Source organism: Solea solea, chromosome 14 (assembly GCF_958295425.1).
Source record: "Solea solea chromosome 14, fSolSol10.1, whole genome shotgun sequence".
In the NCBI taxonomy this organism is placed as follows: Eukaryota; Metazoa; Chordata; class Actinopteri; order Pleuronectiformes; family Soleidae; genus Solea; species Solea solea.
Window position 1 is genome coordinate 26462395 of NC_081147.1, and position 20291 is coordinate 26482685.

At 39.8% G+C, this 20291-nt stretch overlaps 2 protein-coding genes across 3 annotated transcripts; one reads left to right on the forward strand and one right to left on the reverse strand.

The window, feature by feature from the left end:
- The first annotated feature begins 23 nt into the window (after positions 1-23).
- Positions 24-7594, forward strand: hars (histidyl-tRNA synthetase). Of its 2 annotated transcripts, XM_058650439.1 has the most exons (14): positions 72-211; positions 1163-1553; positions 1689-1778; positions 1870-1989; positions 2086-2181; positions 2338-2463; positions 2815-2922; positions 2992-3090; positions 3742-3835; positions 4949-5076; positions 5182-5454; positions 5977-6093; positions 6732-6878; positions 7221-7594. In XM_058650439.1, exons 2-14 carry the CDS (start codon positions 1443-1445, stop codon positions 7278-7280), a joined length of 1569 nt encoding a protein of 522 aa, XP_058506422.1. In that variant the 5' UTR covers positions 72-211; positions 1163-1442; the 3' UTR covers positions 7281-7594. The 2 variants fall into 2 exon arrangements, with proteins under 2 accessions (XP_058506423.1, XP_058506422.1); XM_058650440.1 differs by lacking the exon at positions 1163-1553 and having other exon boundaries at positions 24-211.
- Positions 7595-7966: 372 nt separating this feature from the next.
- On the reverse strand, positions 7967-12282 carry dnd1 (DND microRNA-mediated repression inhibitor 1). Its single transcript, XM_058650442.1, has 5 exons — positions 12080-12282; positions 10154-10259; positions 9312-9637; positions 9021-9153; positions 7967-8698 (listed from the first exon to the last, which is right to left on the reverse strand). Exons 1-5 carry the CDS (start codon positions 12089-12091, stop codon positions 8178-8180), a joined length of 1098 nt encoding a protein of 365 aa, XP_058506425.1. The 5' UTR covers positions 12092-12282; the 3' UTR covers positions 7967-8177.
- Between the last annotated feature and the right edge of the window lie 8009 nt (positions 12283-20291).

Sequence of the window (20291 nt, forward strand, 5' to 3'; positions counted from 1 at the left end):
ATAAGAACGGAAGTTCTACGCCTTTCCGTTTCCGTTTCCCTCCCCCGGCGTCCTGACAGCTCTAGCGGTGTTGTGTTGATGGAGGAGTGAATTTAGTCAGAGAAACACTCGTTTAAAAACCATGGAGGACAAAGCCCAGATACAAGACGCCATTAAAGTCCAAGGTGAAGTCGTCCGCAAGCTAAAGTCGGAGAAAGCGAGCAAAGATCAGGTCAGTGTTCACAGTTAATGATGCTAATGCTGATGCAACATGTCAACATGCGGAGACCACAGGGACGAGCTAGCTAGCTAGCACCTTAGCCCCGGTACATGCAACTTCATTCAAACCGCTAACTAGCTATGCTAACCGAGAAAAACCTCCATAAACTGGCGACTTGTGACGCTCCTCAGTGCCGCTGTGTGCCGCTGTGTGCCGCTGTGGGCTCCACGCACCTTCTGTTAGTCAAGGACCACACTGGCACAAGCACAACAGTTTTATTAAAGTGTGACAATGTCGTGGTGAAAAAACTACTGTCGTCGTTGTTAATGTGATTGTAAATCATTCAGATTAACATTGTTATAGAGCATAATCTGATTATGACAAGTGTCTCTAGTTACATGTCTACATGTCTACATATAATACTATGACCTTTGTGAGGTTATGGCATTGACTGAGTTTGACTATCGTTTTAATCAGAATATCTCTGCTCATGGTCAGTGACGCAGCACAAATTCAAACCCTGTTTATTTTTCAGTTTCGTTTTTAGTGTAGAAGAATCCCAAGGTCTTTATCCTAACCGCAGCTTTGCAGGTCGACACACCTGTAGAATAAATAAGGAACCATCTGATTTGAGAGTCATGTTAAAAAGTTATTTCAGGGTGAACAAAGACAAGTTTGACCTGAGTATTAATAACTAGAATTATTACACATCACAACATGTATGAAAAGAAAAGAAAACTGGTCTGAGTAACACTATATAATCAAATTGAATCACACAGTGCTTTTGAAAAGCTGGACTTTATTATTAACATTATTAACACTAACACATGGGGGTCAGAACATGGTTGCTCTGTCTGTTGTGTTTGTGAGGGCTGTATTGGGCTGGCTTATTTGATTGACTTGGTACATCTCATGCTCTATCCTCCATGCTGTGATGATGGGTCATGCTCCGCCCTCCCCTAGTGATAGGGTTGCTTACCACTTTTCTCCTGTTCTTCCTGCTGGACTTGACGGTGATCGCTGTGACCTGTCTGGACTCTCCTCATCATCTATACTGTCTGCATCTGGACAATCCAACCCTCTTGGACGTTACTCCACTGCTGTACCTCCATGTGACTGGCTGCTGTGGCCGGCCCTGCACAATAACATTGGATAACGCTGTACCCATGATGCACTCCTGACATTTTTCTTGTCCAATACCTGGACGTGACTCTTTATTTATTTGTATCTACTGTACTGTGGGATGGACATGCTGGGCATGTTTTGTACCCGTGCTTGTTCTGGTCTGATGGGATGTCGGGCTGCAACACGTGTCCGACTGCTGCATTCTTTACCTGGGATCACTGTTGAACAGGTAGGACCCTCTGCTGCTGTGTCTTTGTGTTGTGAAATTAAAAGCGTCACCTGTAGGTTTCCGGATCTTTCTCCACATGTGACTAATACACAGTGTAGCTCTTGATGCAACTCTTGATGTTTGTGTGTGTTGCAGATCGATGAGGAGGTGGCCAAACTGCTGCAACTGAAGGCTAAGATAGGAGGAGATGATGGCAAACATCAGTTTGTCCTCAAGACGGCGAAGGTAAGGCTGCTGTTGTCAAACACACAAACACAGCACATGTGACTCAGCGTTACAACACTGCTGGATCACAGTAAATATCTTTCTCTGACAGGGAACGAGGGACTACAACCCCAAGCAGATGGCCATCAGAGAGAAAGTATTCAACACCATCATCAACTGCTTCAAACGCCACGGAGCAGAGACCATCGACACACCTGTCTTTGAACTAAAGGTAGAGTTTTTTAACGACTTCATCAGGCACATATCAAGAGTGAAAACATAATCAAGACAAATGTGAGTGAGTCGTTATCTTTCTGTCGGTGTGTAGGAAACATTGACGGGGAAATACGGAGAAGATTCCAAGCTCATCTATGACCTTAAAGACCAAGGAGGAGAGCTGCTGTCCCTCAGATATGACCTCACTGTATCCTTCTCATACATAATACAACAAAACTGAAATATCATCTGAGAATATTTTACACTCGATAGAAATCAGGCCGTTTTCAGGAATGAAGAAACTGGTAATCTTTGTTAAGTAAATATTATTGAGTGGCGTTTTCCTTGACCAACCCTCTTTCAGGTGCCCTTTGCTCGCTACCTGGCAATGAACAAAATAACCAACATTAAGCGCTACCACATTGCCAAGGTCTATCGCCGTGACAACCCAGCCATGACCCGCGGACGCTACCGAGAGTTTTATCAATGTGTGAGTGATACCTGACTGTTTTCACTGATGTCCTGACCACTTCCTTGCTTGGACTTTTTTCCCATAAATCATGCTCAAACAAATGTTATCTAACTGTCATTAACACACACACAAACACACACAAATGTGACAGCAGAGTCCAGATTGTCACAGCACCCTCTGCTGGAACATGTAGTCATTTCTTTAAAGTCTTCTGTGCCTCTTGGCTGTATATTTTGTCTGTTCTTAAGGTTTGAGTTTGAACTTTGACCCCAAAGTTTGAACGTATATTCAGATTTTGGTTACTGATTTATGAGATCTGACACCATTTGTTTTACTTTAATATCGTGTGTGTATGTGTTTGTGTGTCAGGATTTTGACATAGCAGGTCAGTATGACGCCATGATTCCAGATGCTGAGTGTCTGAAGATCGTCCATGAAATCCTCAGTCAGCTGGACCTCGGAGACTTCCGTATCAAGGTCAGTGTCGTGGTTTCAGTCGTGATTGTCAAGCGTTGTCTTCTCTGTAACCGTGTCCTCCGTCTCCAGGTCAACGACAGGCGGATTCTGGACGGTATGTTCGCCGTGTGTGGCGTTCCAGACGACAAGTTCCGCACCATCTGTTCAACTGTGGATAAACTGGACAAGGTATGGAGACTTCAGTCCAAGTTATGCTCTACCGTTGGTGAGAAAGTATCATGTGACAGAAATGACATAGTTTACAAAGGACAGATAGAATGTTACTTGAAACTTTCCTTATGTTATCCATGTTTAGATATTTCTTATGTCGTAGATACAGTGACGACAACAAAACACCTCCACTGATCTGCTGTTGCAAAAACACTGCTCGTGTTGCATGTGTGTGCTCATCAGGACAGAGAGAGAGACACGTTTTACCACCTGAAGATGAGCATCAACAATCAGCTTCTTTTGCTCGAGATTCTGCCTATTATAGCTTTAATGCAGCACTTTCATCAATTCCATCCAAAAACTGAAATAAATACAAATAAACAGACCGAGGGAGATGCTTGACCTGGAAATGTCATGCATCTCTTAAGGTTTTGTGGTTAAAGGTCTTAATTGATGGATAAAAATGGTGTGCACCTGCTGAGCTTTGCTGTTTCACTCTTAAATCTGAAACTTATTTTCTTGGATAATATCCTCATTTACAGAAACTCATTGAGTAGATAAGTAGAGTGAAGCTAATCAATGATGTTCGAGCCAGAATGAAAGAGACTGAGACTGAGACTGTGTCCTGATGTCAACCCTCTTCTCTTCCTCACTTCACTCTTCCTCTAGATGGCCTGGGAGGATGTGAAGAAGGAGATGGTGAACGAGAAGGGACTGTCAGAGGAGGCTGCCGACCAGATCGGGGAGTACGTCAGTATGCAGGGTGAGAACACACTCACACAACACAGGAGACGAGTGACTCTGACCCGTCTGTGGGACTGACCTGTCTGTGGGACTGACCCGTCTGTGGGACTGACGTGTCTGTGGGACTGACGTGTCTGTGGGACAGTCACATCAGCAGCACAGAACAGTGTAAACTACCCATGCTACTTTTTTACACTCATATACTTCAGAGGGAAATATGTGAATAAAATTGAACAATTGCAAGAATTCACATTTTGCACTGTTGGATCTTAAGAAGGTTCTAAGTCGTGCTTCAAAATGCAAAAAGAAGAAATGGGAGTGAAACAAAAAAAATTTTGAGTAAGCAATTTATTGCAAACAACCATTAAACTGAAATAGGCTGTTCATCAGCTGATCAAAAGTTTAAGACCACAGCCTTTAAAAATGTGGATTCAGTGCCATTTTCTGTCAGGTATCCACACTGTCATGACCTCCTGATGGCAAAGGCAAAAAAGCTTTCTCTCTTTGAACCTTTGAACGCGGTCGGATTGTTGAGCTGCATCAGCAAGGCCTCTCGCAGCGTGCCATTGCTGCTGAGGCTGGACGCAGTAAGACAGTCATTTTAAACTTCTTCAAAGATCCTGACGGTTATGGAACAAAAAGTCAAGTGGTAGACCCAAAAAGACTTGAGAGTGATGTTATTCCTCTGAAAGACGTCCTTTGTCAGGCGGCATGACAACATACATTATCTTCAGGGTGTTTACTGTCTAACGCTGCAGGATCATTTTATTCAAGCTTTCTTTTCTTTGTCTTTTTTAAACGCTCTGTAGATACACATTGTAGCGTCTTAGACTCCGGGTGTAAACGCACAGACGATCGTGAAGCACCTGAGTCTGTCTGGTTGCTGGACACGGACATAATGTCGCGTCACAGAAGCCACATCAAAGCTGTTTTTACAATTGTATGAAGTTTGCGTTGTAGTTTCAGTTTTTCGAGTGAATGGTGTGAAAACACGTGACACTATTTCCGCCGCCCAGCCAACGTGACATGTGCGTCTACTGGAGTCTGTGCATGTGTGTGAAACATTTCCACTGAGTGAAGAGTAAACTCATGTTTTTCTGGAAGTATCAACATGCTGCTGTTTGTGTTGTAGGTGGGAAGGACTTAGCAGAGCGCCTCCTTCAGGACCAGAAAATGTCCCAGAGTAAACTGGCCTGTGCCGGCCTCTCGGACATCAAGCTGCTCTTCACCTACCTGCAGCTCTTCCAGGTCACAGACAAGGTCAGACATGCATCACAGACTCTCTCTATGTACACCAATCGTTCAAGAAACAAACGAGCCCTCACCTCTTCTTCTTCTTCTTCTTCCTCTCTCGTTCATCTCCAGGTGGTCTTTGACCTCAGTCTGGCTCGTGGGCTGGATTATTACACAGGAATCATTTACGAGGCGGTGCTGACTCAGGCAGGCGTCGCTGCGGTCACCACTGAAGCCCAGAACGGGGCGAGTGGAGAGGAGTGTGTGAGCGTAGGCAGCGTGGCTGGAGGGGGTCGCTACGACGGCCTGGTGGGCATGTTTGACCCCAAGGGCAGGAAAGTGCCCTGTGTGGGCGTCAGCATCGGCATTGAGAGGATTTTCTCCATCATGGAGCAAAAGGCTGAGGTAATGGATTGTTTGTTAATTATTCTTTTATTTCCATCACTGCAGTGTTGAATTTGAACCTCCTTATATACATCATGCTGCACTGTCGTGCTTCTACAGAAGCCCAGAATGGACAAACGAAACACTGGCTCTATTGTTTTTATTGGAACCTAATTCATATATTTAGTGGGCAGTTTGTTTGTCTGTCTGTGTTATTTACTGTACATGTAATAAACTGTGGAACTGCGTCAGGAAAACAGTCCACAATCCTCAGGTTGTTGGTTGTTGTTATGCTTGTGTTACAGCTGTGACACATTACACATGACTTTATTCAGGTTTCCAGGTTCAAATCGATGTTCAGCATATCTCAGGAACATGTTTAGAAAATGTCTAGAATTGAAGCCCAAAGACAAACTTGGATCTCTGGAGTCTCTCTAGAGTCACTGAAGGTCACAGTAGATCTGCCTGCACTCACTGGACCTTTAAAGTCTGGCCTGTTTGAATCATGTTCCTTGAACTCTGATCTTTGTTGTGTTGGTTCAGGCTTCAGCTGAGAGGATTCGTACCACAGAGGTCCAGGTCTTGGTGGCGTCTGCTCAGAAGAACCTGCTGGAGGAGAGACTTAAACTCGTCACTGAGCTCTGGAATGCTGGCGTCAAGGTGTGTATGTGTGTGTGTTGTCTTATATCTGTTACCGCTACCCAAAACCTGGTCCTAATGAGGTGGTTAAGATTTAACTTGTGAGGAGGTGAAGGTCAGAGTCTTGAGGGAATCCTTTGGCACATTTGGCACAAATATTCACCTGAACTTGAGGATGAAATGATTTTGGGGGTCAAAGGTCAGACCCCACAGAATGCATTGTTTTGGATTAGGAAAATTATTTCTGACACAAACATTCACTCTGACTTTGAGGATGAACTACATGGCACAATTCTGTTTACTTTTTGCTTTCAATCATTTTTGTCTCTTTTCTTGCTGCAACTAACTGTTATTTTACAAAATCCATTCATTTCTTAATTGCAGCTCTAGTCTCTAACAGTTATTTCACATTTAAGTCAACACAAATGTGATTAAAATATAACATAGACTCAAACTGTGCTTGCCCTCGTGAGCTCCGTTAAACTAATGTCAAAGGTGCATTAGTTTGTCCTTAAAATGTACTTTTTACACAGGATTGTTTTTAGTGCTGCGTCATAAACAGTTGTTGTTGTTGTTCTGTACAATCTGCGTGAAACTGTCGACTGCAGTGATAGAGCAGCTGTGTGTGTGTGTGTGTGTGTGTGTGTGTCCGTGTCCAGGCTGAGGTCATGCACAAGAAGAATCCCAAACTGCTGAGTCAGCTGCAGCACTGTGAGGAGTCGGGGATCCCCCTGGTGGCCATACTGGGAGAACAGGAGCTGAAAGACGGCGTGGTCAAACTACGCGTTGTGGCGACGAGAGAAGAGGTACGACTTTAACGCTTCACGTCTGCGCCGACACAAACACGCAAACATCAACACAAGTCAGGTTTCAAGACGTTTTTGTGTAGGAGAGATGGACAGAAGGTCATAAATACTATAATACTACTATAAATACTGTTAGGGTTATTGACAGTTCCTCAGTCATGTACAGTTGGGCTGACACTCTGTGATTTCTCACTTGTGCGACCAGTCGGAGTTTCAGTTTAATCAGATTAACACGTCATGGCCGACCTCGCTGAGTGTCCATGAGCGCAGGACTGTGTCGAGTGAATGCTCTGCAGGTGCTTACAGGACTAACGTTGCCGTCTGTGTGTCTTCTGTCCACAGATGGACATTTCCAGAGCTGATCTGATCAGTGAGATCAGGAGGAGGACCTCTGAGGTGTAGCCACTCCTTCATCGACACCCACAACATCTGATTGGTTCACACAGGCACTTGTTTTCTTGTCTTGAATGAAGCCGTGGAAACACACGGTCATGTTCACTGCAGCTTCCACACAGTGGTTCATTTACGTTTGTAAATTGTTCCTGAAAGACATTTATTTCCCTTGTTATCTGCTCACGACCACACTGTCCACTACAAGGTAAACATCATGCTACAGCGCTAACTTCCAACTTTAACACAAAGATACATTCTCTGTCTTTCTGTAACTAACGAGTTATTCTGTCCAAATAAATAAATAAATACAATCATGGAACTTGGTCATGTTTAGTGTTTTAGACCTTTGCCAAGACTACTTAAATACACCACTTTATTAGGTACACCTGCTCAGCACAGATCTGATCAGCCAATCACATGACAGCAACTCTAATCATGTAAGTATCATGTAAGTATGTAGACGTGATCCACAATTCAACACCAGCAAATGGAGAAATGCTTATTGAACGATCGCCCACTTGAAGAATAAAAGAACATCTTAAATGAGCTGATGTGTGCAGATAAAACACAAACCTAGTTAAAAAGCAGCTTATGAAATTGTGAATGCAATGAAGACAAAACGATTCGTTCATATGCATTTAACTCCACCTACTAATGAATTAAATGGTGCATTAAATAAAGTTACAGACAGAAACTTTGCTTAAATGTGTTATTTATATTTTAAATGGGAGTTGCAGCATTACAGTTAAACATGTTTTCATTAAAAATGAGGAACACGACAAAAAGCATGCGTAAAACAAAGCACACAAACACTTCTACCACTACTGGAATAAAAACATGCATAAATCAACAAACAAACAAACAAACAAACAAACAAACAAACAGTGCTGCAGAAGAGGAGCGAGCTCACAGCTGAGTGCTGTAGATTCTGTGCAGGACCTGCTGCGCTGCCGCCTGCTGAGCCTCCTCCAACAGGCCGCCCACGCTGGGTCCGGGCAAGATCATGACCGCGCCCGTGAAGGGCAGGGTTATCCCGGGGATGCGCACCTTGTAGGTGAAGTGGAGGAATCCATCAGGCCCAGTGTAGCTGTAGTGCAACTCATAGAGCGGCTGACTGAAGCCGGTCATCTCACACAGCTTCCGCAGCAGCGTCGCAGGGAGAGGCACGGACACGTCGTGACCCTGAGACGAGGAGGAGGAGGAGGAAGAGGGAGGGGCAGTGGGTCCTCCCACTGCTCTGCAGGATGTTGGCAAATTGGGAGGTTGAGAGGTCAGACGAGGAGGCGGGGCTTTGCGCTGGGACGGAGTCAGGAAAAGGCACGGGCGCTTCAGCGGCGACGCCTCCAGCAACAGCGGCTCACCCAGACTCGGCTTCACCGCTATCTGCCACTTCACGAAGACGTTCAGAGCAAACTGCTTCTTAAAAGCTGCACAGAGAGAGTTTTACAGAATGTGGTGTGTGGACACATCTCTACTTTAGGTCAACGCTCTTAGTTTACATGCTTTTTCAATTACAGGTTAATCCTCTGTTCTGTGCCGCTGGTTGTAAACTCTGACCTGCAGACGGACTTCACCTCTGCTGGTGAGAGAGAAGCCGCGACTTGAATGAACCAACATGCAGAATGAGAATCTGAGACCACGTGTAGTCGTGAGTGAGCCCTCAGCGAGCAGTAATATCACACACACGTACTTCTGATGAATGTGACGCCGTGCAGCTGAGATAAATAACCCGTTTTAATCTCATCTCACCTTCCGCTAGAATCTTCTTTGCCATGGAGGCAGCGTGGTGAGATGAGAAAGCCACGATCGCCGATACTCCATTGATCCCAGGCCCCGCCTTCAGAGACGCGCTGTCCACTCCCTCCACCATCGCGCGCACAACCTGGACAAGAGCGACACAAACGTCTACACGTTCATTCACATGAGCAGTGATGGCACATTCTTTTAGTAACGCTGTGTTTCCATTCAGGTACAGTTCAGTTTGGAACGGTAAAGCCCTGAGAACAGAACTGTTGGAGCGTCAGAGTTGATGTTCTGTACCTTCAGCAGCTCCTCCTGCTTGGTGTCAGCTGGCAGCTGGTTAATACACAGGTGTCTCTTCTCGGTGCTGTAGCGCACGTTGATGCAGGAGCCCGGCTCCAGCACGTGGCCGTTCAGCACACGGATGGCGTCGGCGGCGACACTCGAGGAGCCGTACTTGGCGTACGCGAAGCCGCGGTTCTCCCCGCTGAAGTTCATCATGAGCCTGAACTCCCACAGAGGACCCACGGAGCTGAAGAGGGGGATGAGCAGGTCCTCGTAGGCGTCGCGCGGGATGTTACTGATGAAGACCTCACAGCGAGCGCCGGGGTTGGGGCCGTCCCAGCCTGACAACAGGAAGTCAACGTTAACACAACATTTTACATTTCACTTCAGCATAAAAAAGAAACCTTTAAGCTTGACAGAAATGTTGATTAGATTTATAACCTGATATATGATCCATATACAATGATGGGGGAAAAACGTACATCGTAATCAGGGTTTTGCAAAATTCTGGGAATTCTTAAAATGGGAATTAAAGGGAATTAACTGGAGAGTTTCAAAATTGAAGGTCGTGAACTTAAACAGTTGCTTAATAATATATTGGAGCATAAACTTGGCTAAAACTATCAGATCTGCTGCAAATACAGTACAGAATATTTATTGATAATTATTCATTGATAATTGATGTATATGACACAGTTTTACACTTCACTCCTATTCAGTCCCAATTTAGAATATTTCCAAACTCCCAAACTAGAGTTCCCATGGAAAGTGAAAATGTTTGCCACCCAGTCCAAACCAATGAGAATGTAATGTAAAGGAGCAGCAGCAGCCGCAGCAGCAGCCTCCTCCTCTCTCACCCTCTGGTGGTCCTCCATATTTCCTCTGACCATTGACTTGAATCAGTTTGGTGTTGGTTGTTTTCAGCCAGGTTGCCAGAGCATGCACTCGCTCCAGGTTCAGCACCTGATGGAGAGAACAACTCAGATTATCTGAATGAATTCTGTCTTAGTAGATTCATTCAGAGCCAGTGAAGTGGGAGAAAAGTAACTAAAAGAAAACATTCACATTTAAAGGCGCTGGTATTTTCCGTGCACGCCAAAGTGTGCGTTGCATATTGCAGACCATGGTATACTCGTGCCTCAGGGTCCTGTAGTATCGCACTTCACCATCAGGTGGCGGTACATGTCTTCTCAGTATTCTGGTTTCTTTTGATTTCTTTATTTTTATAATTATTATTATAATGGATTCATCTGCCGATTAGGAGACACGCGCTGACCACAGGGCGTGCACCGCCACCGGCTCGATGATGAGGCCGAGCCAGTGCGAGCTAGCACGGATGTTAGCACATCGAGTTGACCCTACATTTAGTGGATGGCTGAGCATGGTAAGCATGTTTTGTTCAATAAGAAAATATTAACAAAATTATGTGCGCTAATTTCACGTTGATTTAGCAGATTTTGGATATTAGGTACGCTTTGTTTTATAGCTGGTTAGCATTTATTTGTCTCGTTCTTATCTACGTTTTGTCGCAACCACCGTGCGACGCAAGGATCCTCAACCGGAGTCTTCACTGAAGCCTCGCTGACTGCCTGCATCAAAATAAATGGTCCATTGGTGGCTGAGATGGACCACAAGGTTCTGGAAGAGTTCTTTGAAAAATCTGGGCGTTGATGACGCAATTCACGCCATGCATGGAAGTATACCAGGGCCTTTACAAGCTAAAATCAGGAAACTTGTCTTATTAATGAAAAAACCCTGTCACAGATTCATCGATGATCAAAATAGTTGATGATTAATTTAGTAATCGATTAATTGTTTCAGCCCGTGAGACCGTGACTTCTGTTTTGGTTTTGTCGAGTGTTACGATCGCTGGATCTCAGCTCCATGCTTCTTTGTGAAGTTCTCCTGCACTGCAGAGTTCTGTAACGTCTATTTTACATTATATAATCTTAATTTGGACATTTGTAAAATCAATTCAGAATGGTCCACGTCTAAATGGCGATGCATCGAAGAATCTATGTTTTTTTCCCACCCCAAGTTTACAGCGGGATAAAAGGTACGTTAAGAGAAGCTCTATCCATCCTGCAGTTTTAACTTTCCACTGACCTTTTGTTCAGTTGTATGTGTTTTTAATATCATAAAATGAAGCTGGAATGAATTCACTCAACATTATATCAATAATCAGGTCTTACAGATATGGCTTTAAATGAGTCACCAGTGTCTGTTTGAGCACAGGTGTTACTGATGACATTAATGATGGCTCTGTTTAACTCATTCAAATCATTGCTTTTATTTTGTTTTGACATTTTCTTCTGTGACCAGTCAACATGTGGATCATGTAAACGCCCCACTGTGGATCATGTTTGTCGCTTTCTCCTACAATAATGTTCTTTTCCCAGTCAATAATGACACTGACTTTCAATATTCTACAGCAGTGGAGGCAAAACAACTAGTTTAGTTTGTGCTAGGGTAACTTTGAATATAGTTTCAATTCAGAATGTTTGATGTTAATAAGTTTACAAACACAATTAACACGTTTCTGACATTTATCACGATAAATATCAGTCAATTATCGACGTCGCTTATAACAACAAAGTTAACAATAACGTCGCCAGCACTCTGCACACGACGCCACTCAGCAGAAACGCGCGAGACACAAATGACGCCGCGAAGTCGCAGCTGCTGCTTGTGTCATACACGCGCGCGCACACAGCGACAAAAACGTCTTTTCTCATAAAAAGTTAACTTTTGACAAAGTTTAGCGGCAGCAGTGAAACACTCACCTGATTCTCCATCACCTCACTGTGTTTAGTGTTCAGTGACGCTGCTGTGGAGCTCTGCTGCTGCTGCTGCACCTGTGTCTGTCTCACTCCCACTCTGTCCACGCTGCTGCGCCAGCCCACATCCTCCACGACGACGCGTGGGGGGGTCACTGATTTGACCGCGCTCTCGTGTCACAGGTTAAGGGGGGTGACTTTCACCTGAAGGAGGAGGAAGTTAAACTGTTTTACATTTGCAGACGTCATAAACTTGCAATAATGTCCGGATTAATTTAAAAGATCACTTTTCTTAACAGAAATGTATAGAAGACCGTTCGTTTAGTCCAAAATCCGTCAAAAAAGTCATAGGTCAGTATGTCGTCCAAAATCAGTCAAAAAGTCATAGGTTAGTATGTCGTCCAAAATCAGTCAAAAAAGTCATAGGTTAGTATATCGTCCAAAATCAGTCAAAAAAGTCATAGTATAGTATGTCGTCCAAAATCACTCAAAAAGTCATAGGTTAGTATGTCGTCCAAAATCAGTCAAAAAAGTCATAGGTGAGTATGTCGTCCAAAATCAGTCAAAAAAGTCATAGGTTAGTATATCGTCCAAAATCAGTCAAAAAAGTCATAGTATAGTATGTCGTCCAAAATCACTCAAAAAGTCATAGTATAGTATGTCGTCCAAAATCAGACAAAAAAGTCATAGGTTAGTATGTCGTCCAAAATCAGTCAAAAAAGTCATAGGTTAGTATGTCGTCCAAAATCAGTCAAAAAAGTCATAGGTTAGTATATCGTCCAAAATCAGTCAAAAAAGTCATAGTATAGTATGTCGTCCAAAATCACTCAAAAAGTCATAGTATAGTATGTCGTCCAAAATCAGACAAAAAAGTCATAGAACAGTACATTGCCTAACATGAGACAACAAAGTCATAGTATAGCATGTCGTCAAAAATCAGTCAAAAACATCATAGTATAGTATGTCGTCCAAAATCAGTCAAAAACCTCATAGTATAGTATGTCGTCCAAAATGAGACAAAAGGTCATAGTATAGTATGTCTTCCAAAATCAGTCTAAAAAGTCATAGTATAGTTTGTCGTCCAAAATCAGTCAAAAAAGTCATAGTATAGTATGTCGTCAAAAATGAGTCAAAAAGTCATAGGTTAGTATGTCGTCCAAAATGAGTCAAAAAAGTCATAGGTTAGTATGTTGTCAAAAATGAGTCAAAAAGTCATAGGTTAGTATGTCGTCCAAAATTACTCAAAAAAGTCGTAGTATAGCATGTCGTCAAAAATCACTACAAAGTAATAGTATGAAGTCATAGTATAGTATGTCGTCCAAAGTCACTCAAAAAAGTCGTAGTATAGCATGTCGTCAAAAATCAGTCAAAAACCTCATAGTATAGTATGTCGTCAAAAATGAGTCAAAAAGTCATAGGTTAGTATGTCGTCCAAAATGAGTCAAAAAAGTCATAGGTTAGTATGTCGTCAAAAATGAGTCAAAAAGTCATAGTATAGTATGTCGTCCAAAATTACTCAAAAAAGTCGTAGTATAGCATGTCGTCAAAAATCACTAAAAAAGTAATAGTATGAAGTCATAGTATAGTATGTCGTCCAAAGTCACTCAAAAAAGTCGTAGTATAGCATGTCGTCAAAAATCACTAAAAAAGTCATAGTATGAAGTCATAGTATAGTATATCGTCCAAAATCAGTCAAAAAAGTCATAGTATAGTATGTCGTCCAAAATCAGTCAAAAAAGTCATAGTATAGTATGTCATCCAAAATGTGACTAAAAAGTCATAGGTTAGTATGTCGTCCAAAATGAGACAAAAAAGTCATAGTATAGTATATCGTCCAAAATCACTCAAAAACGTCATAGTATAGTATGTCGTCCAAAATCACTCAAAAACGTCATAGTATAGTATGTTGTCCAAAATGAGACAAAAAAGTCATAGTATAGTATGTCGTCCAAAATCTGTCAAAAAAGTCATAGTATAGTATGTCGTCCAAAATCACTCAAAAAGTCATAGTATAGTATGTCGTCCAAAATGAGACAAAAAAGTCATAGTATAGTATGTCGTCCAAAATGAGACAAAAAAGTCATAGTATAGTATGTCGTCCAAAATCAGTCAAAAAAGTCATAGTATAGTATGTCGTCCAAAATCAGTGAAAAAGGTCATACTATAGTATGTCGTCCAAAATCAGTCAAAAAAGTCTTAGGTTAGTATGTCGTCCAAAATCAGTCAAAAAAGTCATAGTATAGTATGTCGTCCAAAATTAGTCAAAAAAGTCATAGTATAGCATGTCGTCCAAAATGAGACAAAAAAGTCATAGTATAGTATGTCGTCCAAAATCACTCAAAAACGTCATAGTATAGTATGTTGTCCAAAATGAGACAAAAAAGTCATAGTATAGTATGTCGTCCAAAATCTGTCAGAACCTTTATAAGTTAGTATGTCGTCCAAAATCAGTCAAAAAAGTCATAGTATAGTATGTTGTCCAAAATGAGACAAAAAAGTCGTAGTATAGCATGTCGTACAAAATCAGTTAAAAACGTCATAGTATAGTATGTCGTCCAAAATCTGTCAGAACCTTTAAAAGTTAGTATGTCGTCCAAAATCAGTCAAAAAAGTCATAGGTTAGTATGTCGTCTAAAATGTGCCAAAAAAGTCATAGGTTAGTATGTTGTCCAAAATCAGTAAAAAAAAAGTCATAGTATAGTATGTCGTCCAAAATCAGTCAAAAAAGTCATAGTATAGTATGTCGTCCAAAATGAGTCAAAAAAGTCATAGTATAGTATGTCGTCCAAAATCAGTCAAAAACGTCATAGTATAGTATGTCGTCCAAAATCAGTCAAAAAAGTCATAGTATAGTATGTCGTCAAAAATGAGTCAAAAAGTCATAGGTTAGTATGTCGTCCAAAATGAGTCAAAAAAGTCATAGGTTAGTATGTTGTCAAAAATGAGTCAAAAAGTCATAGGTTAGTATGTCGTCCAAAATTACTCAAAAAAGTCGTAGTATAGCATGTCGTCAAAAATCACTACAAAGTAATAGTATGAAGTCATAGTATAGTATGTCGTCCAAAGTCACTCAAAAAAGTCGTAGTATAGCATGTCGTCAAAAATCACTAAAAAAGTCATAGTATGAAGTCATAGTATAGTATATCGTCCAAAATCAGTCAAAAAAGTCATAGTATAGTATGTCGTCCAAAATCAGTCAAAAAAGTCATAGTATAGTATGTCATCCAAAATGTGACAAAAAAGTCATAGGTTAGTATGTCGTCCAAAATGAGACAAAAAAGTCATAGTATAGTATATCGTCCAAAATCAGTCAAAAAAGTCATAGTATAGTATGTCGTCCAAAATCAGTCAAAAAAGTCATAGTATAGTATGTCATCCAAAATGTGACTAAAAAGTCATAGTATAGTATATCGTCCAAAATCACTCAAAAACGTCATAGTATAGTATGTCGTCCAAAATCAGTCAAAAAAGTCATAGTATAGTATGTCGTCCAAAATGAGACAAAAAAGTCATAGTATAGTATATCGTCCAAAATCACTCAAAAACGTCATAGTATAGTATGTCGTCCAAAATCACTCAAAAACGTCATAGTATAGTATGTTGTCCAAAATGAGACAAAAAAGTCATAGTATAGTATGTCGTCCAAAATCAGTCAAAAAAGTCATAGTATAGTATGTCGTCCAAAATCACTCAAAAAGTCATAGTATAGTATGTCGTCCAAAATGAGACAAAAAAGTCATAGTATAGTATGTCGTCCAAAATGAGACAAAAAAGTCATAGTATAGTATGTCGTCCAAAATCAGTCAAAAAAGTCATAGTATAGTATGTCGTCCAAAATCAGTGAAAAAGGTCATACTATAGTATGTCGTCCAAAATCAGTCAAAAAAGTCTTAGGTTAGTATGTCGTCCAAAATCAGTCAAAAAAGTCATAGTATAGTATGTCGTCCAAAATTAGTCAAAAAAGTCATAGTATAGTTTGTCGTCCAAAATCACTCAAAAACGTCATAGTATAGTATGTTGTCCAAAATGAGACAAAAAAGTCATAGTATAGTATGTCATCAAAAATCTGTCAAAACCTTTATAGGTTAGTATGTCGTCCAAAGTCACTCAAAAAAGTCATAGTATAGTATGTCGTCCAAAATGTGACAAAAAAGTCATAGTATAGTATGTCGTCCAAAATGAGACAAAAAAGTCATAGTATAGTATGTCGTCCAAAGTCACTCAAAAAAGTCATAGTATAGTATGTCGTCCAAAATGTGACAAAAAAGTCATAGTATAGTATGTCGTCCAAAATGAGACAAAAAAGTCATAGTATAGTATGTCGTCCAAAATCACTCAATAAAGTCGTAGTATAGTATGTCGTCCAAAATGAGACAAAAAAGTCATAGTATAGTATGTCGTCCAAAATCACTCAAAAAAGTCATAGTATAGTATGTCGTCCAAAATCAGACAAAAAAGTCATAGAACAGTACATTGCCTAACATGAGACAACAAAGTCATAGTATAGTATGTTGTTACGACCCCAGGGTTGTGGCTGCTTTTTCCCTGTGTATTTGTCTGCATGTGAGTGTGACATGGGTTGCATGTGTGCATGTGTGAGTGAATGATATGTGTGTGAGTGAGTCTAGGTGGATCCTGGGAGCTGATTGGTCCTGCCTGGAAGGAATCTGAATAAGAGGCCTGAACATCCCAGCTGCAGTGGACTTCCTCAAACCGCTCAAAGCCAGACTGCCAGCAGATTTGTTGTGCTTGATTTTAATAAACCTTTAAAATGGTTTGTTTGACTTGTTGCTGGTGGTTTCTTGGGAGTTGAGAAGTGGAGTCTCATTATTCATGTTGTGATCAAGTTTTCCCCTATGTCGTCCAAAATAAGTCAAAAAAGTCATAGGTTAGTATGTCGTCCAAAATGTGACAAAAAAGTCATAGTATAGTATGTCGTCCAAAATCAGTCAAAAAAGTCATAGTATAGTATGTCAACCAAAATCAGTCAAAAAAGTCATAGTATAGTATGTCGTCCAAAATCAGTCAAAAAAGTCATAGTATAGTATGTCGTCCAAAATCAGTCAAAAAAGTCATAGTATAGTATGTCGTCCAAAGTTAGACAAAAAAGTCATAGTATAGTATGTCGTCCAAAATCACTCAAAAAAGTCATAGTATAGTATGTCATCCAAAATCAGTCTAAAAAGTCATAGTATAGTATGTCGTCCAAAATGAGACAAAAAAGTCATAGTATAGTATGTCGTCCAAAATGAGACAAAAAAGTCATAGTATAGTATGTCGTCCAAAATCAGTCAAAAAAGTCATAGTATAGTATGTCGTCCAAAATTAATCAAAAAAGTCATAGTATAGTATGTCGTCCAAAATCAGTCAAAAAAGTCATAGTATAGTATGTCGTCCAAAATCAGTCAAAAAAGTCATAGTATAGTATGTCGTCCAAAATCAGTCAAAAAAGTCATAGTATAGTATGTCGTCCAAAATCAGTCAAAAAAGTCATAGTATAGTATGTCGTCCAAAATCAGTCAAAAAAGTCATAGTATAGTATGTCGTCCAAAATCAGTCAAAAAAGTCATAGTATAGTATGTCGTCCAAAGTTAGACAAAAAAGTCATAGTATAGTATGTCGTCCAAAATCAGTCAAAAAAGTCATAGTATAGTATGTCGTCCAAAATCAGTCTAAAAAGTCATAGTATAGTATGTCGTCCAAAATGAGACAAAAAAGTCATAGTATAGTATGTCGTCCAAAATGAGACAAAAAAGTCATAGTATAGTATGTCGTCCAAAATCAGTCAAAAAAGTCATAGTATAGTATGTCGTCCAAAATCAGTGAAAAAGGTCATACTATAGTATGTCGTCCAAAATCAGTCAAAAAAGTCTTAGGTTAGTATGTCGTCCAAAATCAGTCAAAAAAGTCATAGTATAGTATGTCGTCCAAAATTAGTCAAAAAAGTCATAGTATAGCATGTCGTCCAAAATTAGTCAAAAAAGTCGTAGTATAGTATGTCGTCCAAAATCAGTCAAAAAAGTCATAGTATAGTATGTCGTCCAAAATGTGACAAAAAAGTCATAGTATTGTATGTCGTCCAAAATCAGTCAAAAAAGTCATAGTATAGTATGTCGTCCAAAATCACTCAAAAAAGTCATAGTATAGTATGTCATCCAAAATCAGTCTAAAAAGTCATAGTATAGTATGTCGTCCAAAATGAGACAAAAAAGTCATAGTATAGTATGTCGTCCAAAATGAGACAAAAAAGTCATAGTATAGTATGTCGTCCAAAATCAGTCAAAAAAGTCATAGTATAGTATGTCGTCCAAAATTAGTCAAAAAAGTCATAGTATAGTATGTCGTCCAAAATCAGTCAAAAAAGTCATAGTATAGTATGTCGTCCAAAATTAGTCAAAAAAGTCATAGTATAGTATGTCGTCCAAAATCAGTCAAAAAAGTCATAGTATAGTATGTCGTCCAAAATCAGTCAAAAAAGTCATAGTATAGTATGTCGTCCAAAATCAGTCAAAAAAGTCATAGTATAGTATGTCGTCCAAAATCAGTCAAAAAAGTCATAGTATAGTATGTCGTCCAAAGTTAGACAAAAAAGTCATAGTATAGTATGTCGTCCAAGATCACTCAAAAAAGTCATAGTATAGTATGTCGTCCAAAATCAGTCAAAAAAGTCATAGTATAGTATGTCGTCCAAAATCAGTCAAAAAAGTCATAGTATAGTATGTCGTCCAAAATCAGTCAAAAAAGTCATAGTATAGTATGTCGTCCAAAGTTAGACAAAAAAGTCATAGTATAGTATGTCGTCCAAAATCACTCAAAAAGGTCATACTATAGTATGTCGTCCAAAATCAGTCAAAAAAGTCTTAGGTTAGTATGTCGTCCAAAATCAGTCAAAAAAGTCATAGTATAGTATGTCGTCCAAAATTAGTCAAAAAAGTCATAGCATAGCATGTCGTCCAAAATTAGTCAAAAAAGTCGTAGTATAGTATGTCGTCCAAAATCAGTCAAAAAAGTCATAGTATAGTATGTCGTCCAAAATGTGACAAAAAAGTCATAGTATAGTATGTCGTCCAAAATCAGTCAAAAAAGTCATAGTATAGTATGTCGTCCAAATTCAGTCAAAAAAGTCATAGGTTAGTATGTCGTCCAAAATCAGTCAAAAAGGTCATAGTATAGTATGTCGTCCAAAATTAGTCAAAAAAGTCATAGTATAGTATGTCGTCCAAAATCAGTGAAAAAAGTCATAGTATAGTATGTCGTCCAAAATCAGACAAAAAAGTCATAGGTTTGTATGTCGTCCAAAATCAGTCAAAAAAGTCATAGTATAGTATGTCGTCCAAAATCAGTCAAAAAAGTCATAGTATAGCATGTCGTCCAAAATGAGACAAAAAAGTCATAGTATAGTATGTCGTCCAAAATGTGACAAAAAAGTCATAGTATAGTATGTCGTCCAAAATGTGACAAAAAAGTCATAGTATAGTATGTCGTCCACAATCAGTCAAAAAAGTCATAGTATAGTATGTCGTCCAAAATCAGTCTAAAAAGTCATAGTATAGCATGTCGTCCAAAATGTGACAAAAAAGTCATAGTATAGTATGTCGTCCAAAATCAGTCAAAAAAGTCATAGGTTAGTATGTCGTCCAAAATCAGTCAAAAAAGTCATAGTATAGTATGTCGTCCAAAATCAGTCAAAAAAGTCATAGTATAGTATGTCGTCCAAAGTTAGACAAAAAAGTCATAGTATAGTATGTCGTCCAAAATCACTCAAAAAAGTCATAGTATAGTATGTCGTCCAAAATCAGTCTAAAAAGTCATAGTATAGTATGTCGTCCAAAATGAGACAAAAAAGTCATAGTATAGTATGTTGTCCAAAATGAGACAAAAAAGTCATAGTATAGTATGTCGTCCAAAATCAGTCAAAAAAGTCTTAGGTTAGTATGTCGTCCAAAATCAGTCAAAAAAGTCATAGTATAGTATGTCGTCCAAAATTAGTCAAAAAAGTCATAGTATAGCATGTCGTCCAAAATTAGTCAAAAAAGTCGTAGTATAGTATGTCGTCCAAAATCAGTCAAAAAAGTCATAGTATAGTATGTCGTCCAAAATGTGACAAAAAAGTCATAGTATAGTATGTCGTCCAAAATCAGTCAAAAAAGTCATAGTATAGTATGTCGTCCAAAATTAGTCAAAAAAGTCATAGCATAGCATGTCGTCCAAAATTAGT

Excerpts from the sequence above, each read along its gene's own strand:
- hars (XM_058650439.1), top strand. The coding sequence starts at position 1,443 with ATGGACATGCTGGGCATGTTTTGTACCCGTGCTTGTTCTGGTCTGATG. Across the intron at positions 2,182-2,337 it reads CCCTCAGATATGACCTCACT|GTGCCCTTTGCTCGCTACCT; the intron begins GTATCCTTCTCA and ends ACCCTCTTTCAG. Across the intron at positions 2,923-2,991 it reads TCGGAGACTTCCGTATCAAG|GTCAACGACAGGCGGATTCT; the intron begins GTCAGTGTCGTG and ends CTCCGTCTCCAG.
- dnd1 (XM_058650442.1), bottom strand. Across the intron at positions 9,154-9,311 it reads AGCAGGAGGAGCTGCTGAAG|GTTGTGCGCGCGATGGTGGA; the intron begins GTACAGAACATC and ends GCTCTTGTCCAG. Across the intron at positions 8,699-9,020 it reads AAAGAAGATTCTAGCGGAAG|CTTTTAAGAAGCAGTTTGCT; the intron begins GTGAGATGAGAT and ends CTCTCTGTGCAG.